At 31.1% G+C, this 7091-nt stretch overlaps 1 protein-coding gene across 1 annotated transcript; it reads left to right on the plus strand.

Annotated features, from left to right (window-relative positions):
- The first annotated feature begins 380 nt into the window (after positions 1-380).
- LOC100159849 (co-chaperone protein daf-41) lies at positions 381-4240 on the plus strand. The gene is made up of 5 exons (XM_001951849.5): positions 381-602; positions 2985-3171; positions 3262-3474; positions 3550-3696; positions 3761-4240. Exons 1-5 carry the CDS (start codon positions 589-591, stop codon positions 3830-3832), a joined length of 633 nt encoding a protein of 210 aa, XP_001951884.1. The 5' UTR covers positions 381-588; the 3' UTR covers positions 3833-4240.
- Positions 4241-7091: the final 2851 nt, after the last annotated feature.

Here is a 7091-nt window from a genome sequence, read left to right on the forward strand (position 1 = left end):
CGTGTCTGACCGTGGCGCTGGATATAATAATATGTTGCCGTATTACTGCTTTCAGCTTTGTTTATGATTAAGAATTTAAGGCCGAGGTGCATAATATGTTTTTTGATAAAATATTAAAATTAATGGTATGATTTACAATAATTGGTAAATAGTAAATCGACATCAAAGTAGTATACAATAATAATATTATAATTATAATATTATAGTCAATAATAAAATGTTGTCAACCGCGGCGGCGGTCAATGTAGTGGCGTTCGTTGGCGATTTATTCCTCCAAGGTGTGCGACGAACGCCTTTCTTCCATTGACCGATATCGTAACTCACTGCCGGCCGCCGCCGGGTCGGCCCCCTCCGACCCCACCGCGCCGACTAACTGGACGATTTTCGTTTCATTCCGCGGTTGCCTAGAGTTGTGTAGCAGCTACTTGTTATTTTCCAATTGTCAAACTGTTCATTTTGCCGGTGATTCGTTTGCATAATTTACGTTTCCCGCGTACACCGAGTTAACTCTTCGTCGTTCGCACTGTTCGCCGGCTGTCCATTGCAATTCGCAACCAGAACCAAACACGCGAAGGGTGAACACTCAACATGACCGCTCAACAGTAAGTGATTACGTTTTATTTTTTTCCTGTCCGGACGCGCCATGTTGGGTCCGGACAGCGGTCGGTCGCGAGACATTTGTGACGCGGACGGCGGGGAGAAAATTTCTGCGAGATGCACGTTTGGCTTTCCCGACGCCTGGGCCGTCGACGGGAAGTGGTGACGACCGCCGCTTCCGCCACCACCTCGTGCTCCGGTCGGCTCTCCGCGCGCACACGTGTGCCCGCCGTTTCCGTTTTTCCAACTTCCACCGCACCTCGAGCTTGACTTCCGGTTAATCCTGAGTTCAGACCATCGGTCGTTCCGGCCGGTCCCCCCCCCCACCCTCAGCTGAACTTTGAACTGTTCGGTGTTCCTCTCGACATCCGTTTTCGAAAGAACCGCTGACGCCTGTGCCCCGGTAACTCTGGTGCGCGCGCACCGGTAAATTATTATAGTGCCGTCGTTTCCTGGTCGTGAGATTCGGCGAACCGTTGTTCGTTGATCATTTTCCTATGGATTGATCTCTTTATCTCTCGAATTCGAATTCTCTCGTAATACTTTATCGATCAAACGCGGTACGCCCCCTTCCACTCCACCCCCACCACTATTGACACCCCACCCCTCTTCAACACCGTTACCAATGCCCTATGGGAACAAAAGAAATGATAAAGCTTTTTTTTTTTATAGCACCTACTTACCTTCGAGTTGGGTAGGCAGTACCCTCGCTTGACGATGAGTGATTTTTTATTATTTTTATTTTATTATTTCTGCTCTTCCGGCCGCACAATTATAGCGAACGGTGTACCAAGTCCAACCCATTATGCAATATTGCTTGTGACAATAGTATCAAATTTCATCAGTGGTACTTATACAATCAATATATGTTTTGTAACTAATCGCTTGTACATAATATTTAATCCTCCCTATCCGTAATGTATCTCTAGGTAGTATATAATATTCTAAGGCTTAGGCAGGTACACCTTTTATTAATTTATATAGAAACTGTTAATAAAAACAGCAACATAATTTTATTAGAAACCATAGGGGCTTGGTGTCAATAAATCAATGTGGAGTACCTACATAAGTGTATTAATGGAATACAACATGATTACCTATACATTTTATTTTATCTAACGTTAAAAATTAATTGATTTGTAGTATTTATAAATTTACAATTTAATTACTTACTTGGGTACTTAAGTACTGCTTTGTTTTTGATAATCTATTTTACTAAACGTTTTCATAAGTAAAAAATCATTTGTGTTTTACGATTAAAAATCACCTTAGTAATTTAGTTAAATCATTTCTGTTTTTAATAAATATTTGAATGGCTTATTGTTAATTAATATTTTTAATGGATAGTTTAAATCTCGGTTTAAATGGTATGCTCAAGGTTAATTAAAAGGCTGTTTATTGTGTTAAGAATAATTTTTATGCTGTTGTAAATACATTTTATAGTTGTTGATGATGTATTCCAAAAAAATTATTATAATACTCATATCAAGTTCTTGATAATGTACAGTACCTGGAGGAAAAAACTAATTTTAAATATTGCATATAAATAATAATAATGAAATAAATAGTAAGTAGGTAGGTACTTGTTTTAATAATAATAATTAATATAAACTGGTATAAATATTGACTATTGTGTTTACAAGATCAATTAGATAGGTAAATAAATAAAATAAGTTCTGTATGTCAAGTGCAGGTATGTGTGTGGTTATAAAACAAATATTATGTATTATTGAATTATGAAACTGGTTTACAAATAAGCGTCAAGTTTCAAATCAGTTAAAATAAATTATACCTAATATAAATAATTTAATTTTGTTGTACCTACCTACCTACATAAGATTTTGTTTAAATATCCTATAGGAAATCAATAATTCTTAAAAATCATTTCCCCCTATTAAAGTTAATAGGGGGCCCTATAATAATGTTAAAATTTAGATATTCAGAGGATACATGTAAACAACATCAATATTTTAAAAATATAGGTTAGGTACCTATAGTATGCTGTATGTTTATAAATATTTAACACATGTACCATGTTGTTTCTTTGAAGCTGATTTAGGAGAAAAAAGTTTTGATTAGGTACCTATCTGTAGGTAGGTACTTCTACACTACACTTTTGAAAATAAATCTTAATTTAAATTATAATTTAGAATATTGATTATATAACTATTTAATGACAACTCTTTAATATTACCTATAATATTTAAATAATTCTTGGTTTCATATCTCAGATTAACCAAGATGAAAAACTGTATATTTTATTGTATGTGCATAAGAATGTAATAGTAGATACATCTATGACAATAAAACGGAACATATTATTTAATACATTATTTTGAATTTAACCAATTTAATTATAACTTATAAGTAAACTTTTTTTCTTTCAGAACTTTAATTCCTCCTGTAATTTGGGCACAACGTAATGATGTTGTATATGTTACCATTTGTGTAGAAGATAGCAAAAATCCAGATATTAAAATTGAACCTGAACAAATAGTTTTCCACAGTGTTGCTGGCTTGGAACAAAAAGTATATGATGTTACTATACCGTTATATGCGGCAGTAGAACCTGAAGTAAATTTAATTAACTAATTTTATATTGCCTATATACTTATTTTACCTATCAATGTAATTTTTAATGTTTTTTTTTCTTTAATATTAAAGAATAGCAAAACAACAGTTGGTGGTAGATACATTGAACTGGTTTTGAAAAAGCCATCTACTGACACAAAGTATTGGCCACAATTAACCAAAGAGAAAAAGAAATACCACTGGTTAAAAGTCGATTTTAAGAAATGGAAAGATGAAAGTGATTCAGAAGATGAAGCTGCAGCAGTAGGTGGTGGTGGATTGGGTGGAGATGGAAACATTGATGACGTATGTCAATAAGTTTAAATAGTTAATTTTTATATTATGTTGTATTCAAAATTTTAATTTATTTTTGTAAACCAGATGCTCAATATGATGGGTGGAGGTGCTGGTGGCCCTAAGTTTGGGGGCTTAGGAGGAGGCCTGGGAGGAGACTATAATATACCTTCTGATGAGGATTCAGACGATGAAGAAATGCCTGAACTTGATGACATTGAAAGTGAAACTACGGTAACTAATATACACATTTTTCGATAATATTAAATTGTTTATTAATGAATTAATTATTAAACAGGGCAAAGGAAAAGAGAAGAGTGAAGAAACCCTGCCTAGCCTTGAAGAAGTAAAACCTAAAACAACTGCCTAATCTCTACTATTGTCATTATCTCATTCTTCCGAATTTTTGTTCACATAATAATACGGTTTAATTTAAATGATTTTGTATGTGTAATTTTTACATCAATCGAACATTATTTGTGCTCTAGTGTGTGCATTAACATTTCTCATTCAGTTTAAATGCCTATTATTGTTCACTCTGCCTGATTTACTTGTGAAAATATGGTTGAAACTTGAATTTTCTTCATCCCATTCCTTTTTGCACCCTTAGAAATTATACTCCTGAATTTTTGTCATACATTTTTCTTTATGTGTTGAATGATAATTCCTTAAATTTCTATTGGAAATTAATTTACAGAATGGCATTTTAGTAATGATGAAAACTTTTTTATGTCATCTAACTTTATATTGTTTCATTAAACGTTGATAATGAAGTTTAGAATTAATGCATTTCTATGTAAAGTTGTCTTATGCAAAATTAAAATATCTATATTAATAATACAATCATCTTTTTAAGCAACTAGTTTTTTCAGGTCTTAAGTTGTGTAAGACATACAAATGAATAATTTAATGTGAAAATCATCATAACTCATCTTAAAATATTACTGTGGTTTTTAAAAGTAAAATATGGAGGAAACTAGTAACATCTGCTCAATTTTTAATGAACATTATAACATAATTATATAGACTGAATGTAATAAAAAATATTTTTTAGTGTAAAGAAATATGCTTATTTTAAAAAAGATTTAATTTTCATATTTATACCTGGTTAAAGTTTTGAATTGCAAATACAAGGATGCTAGTTACCTAATATAAAAATTAATATTTAGTGTTTTATTCTCCCAAAATATATCATTTTTTATACTTAATTAATATAATGATTTTTATAATGTAGTCCGCTCCAACTTATCCAAATAAATTTTGAATTAATATTCAGATTTAATTTTATAAATGTTAATACCTATTATATTAATATATACTTAATTCTTTGAGTCTCCGTCATTGATAACTATTCCAATATACCGAGTATTAACTAAAATTGTAACTTCTAATAGGTATTTAACTAAACAATAACCGATGATATGTTGCTATTTTACAATGGTTCACAAATAAATTGACTATTAGGCATCATTTTATAATAATTTTAGAGCATTTTAAACATGCTAAATGTTTGATACCTACTTATTCCACATGCAGACTATTCTGGTTCAATAACTAATGTGTATTCTAAAAAAAAAATTAAATTACCAATGTGGACTTTAATTTCAAAATATTCTACATTTAGTAGCATACTTAAGTATATAACTATAATATGTTTTCTTGATGAATCTTTAAATGTGATGTGAATAATGGTTGATAACCGTAATCGCTTTAAAAATTGCTTATTTCTTATATTATATATTAAAGTTATACGTGTGTATTTGTCATCACAACAATAATATTCATAGTAAATTGTCATAGTCGAGAAAAATGCATACTGTTCTATATTAGTATATTACAAAATGTTTGCAATGTTTACTATTCTAACTTGTGCATTTTGAATAAAACTTATTTTTAGCATCGTAATTAAAAAATTTTCACTTGACTAAATGATAAGGTAAGATTTGTGAAATACCAAATTCAATGTTAACGGACTGAATTGTTATAGCATAAGTCTTGCTAATGAATTAGTTAAAAATATAATATTAAGTAAAGTACGTTTTTATATTGGATTATACTATTTAATTATTAATATTACTATAGTTTTCAAAATATTTATTTTATATTATATCATTTTCAAATATGACTAGAAGTATTTTATATCTATTTTGTCTAGTCATAAAAATAAATGCATTGTTTTTCAGTTTGTCAAATATTAACATAACTTCATAAATATTGTTGACATATTATTTGTACATGTAAAGTTCATGTCAATAAAGCGAATAAAAATTTATCAGTTCCTCACAAATTTTCTTTTTCTGTATAATAAATAGGTAATCAATTATGGTGATCCCTCTCAACAAAGTGTCTGAAGTTTAAATATTGATGAAATATAGGTACCATTGTACCAATTAAAATGTTTTAAATAATTATAAAACTCAACGATTATGGAATATCTAGGCTTAATAGTTAATAATTATTATTGAATATAACATACAAAGCACATATTTGTTAACATTAGTACTTATCGGTGGCGCACATGGGAGGGTTCAAGGATAGCAGCTGCTACCCCTGATTTTTCGGTGGGTTAGGACCTAAAATATTTACATCATAAACATTTTAAAAATTAACTATTGAATAATCATAGACCATAGCCATTAGCCAATATGGAGGTAACTGATTCGATATGCTACCCTTATTTATTTTTGATTTTGCGCCACTGGTACTTGAAGGTATTTGGTTTTCTCTTAGGTATAAATTAATGTTCAATTTCTGTTCTACAAATATTAAATACTATGCAAGTACCTACAGTTGTGATTTCATATTCCCGCTTTATTGATCCAGTCATATTATGTTATACCCATAGATCGTGCAAAACATGTCAAGAAACCGGTCATCTTTTAAGAATTATGTATAGGTACCTAAGAATTCTCTGTGGGATTTCCAACTTGGACTACCCACATTAATAACATCTCTGATACAATTGAATATGATCGGATATCCGTTTTTAGTACCTGATATGATTGGTGGAAACAACAAATTAACATAAATTTGAATTCGTGGTGGAAACTGTTACGACGAGTCACCGCCTTCCAAAGAGATAAACATTAGTTAAATGCAAGGCAATTTGTTCATTCCAGTCGTGCAGTTTTCATATACACCTTAGGACATCGATCAGCGGGTGACTATACACTCGTTTAACAAGTTAGAAAACCGTTAGGTATTAAATAAGTTGAATTTTTCTAAATTATGTGTATAACCGTTGAAACTCTTGTTTTTACAGACTTTAGATATATCAATATGCAGTAATTTATGAATCTCCGTGATAATTATATGGACACCAATAATACAACATTATTAGACTGATGAGTTAAAAGCACGATCTAAGATAGTACCTACTATTATTTGGCAGTTGAAAGTCTGCAGTCATTATTCTCATACGTCACGTCTGTGGCAGCGCTGATTTATTTATAACATTTACTTGTAATCCGGGATGGAATGCAGTTGTAGACAAATTGTGGTCAACAAGTGTCCAATCAATCGGACAATTCGAGTCTGTCTGAAAATGAAAATCTGTCTTGTGTCATTAATTATTATTGGTAATTAATATTATTTTTTTTTTGTGTGTAAAAAAAACGATGTGATATTAT

This window comes from Acyrthosiphon pisum, chromosome A3, assembly GCF_005508785.2.
Source record: "Acyrthosiphon pisum isolate AL4f chromosome A3, pea_aphid_22Mar2018_4r6ur, whole genome shotgun sequence".
Taxonomy (NCBI): domain Eukaryota; kingdom Metazoa; phylum Arthropoda; class Insecta; order Hemiptera; family Aphididae; genus Acyrthosiphon; species Acyrthosiphon pisum.

Bases quoted from the DNA above. Each gene is read 5' to 3' on its own strand.
- LOC100159849 (XM_001951849.5), top strand. The intron at 3,172-3,261 runs GTAAATTTAATT...TTAATATTAAAG, and splicing joins ATGCGGCAGTAGAACCTGAA to AATAGCAAAACAACAGTTGG. The intron at 3,475-3,549 runs GTATGTCAATAA...TTTGTAAACCAG, and splicing joins GAGATGGAAACATTGATGAC to ATGCTCAATATGATGGGTGG.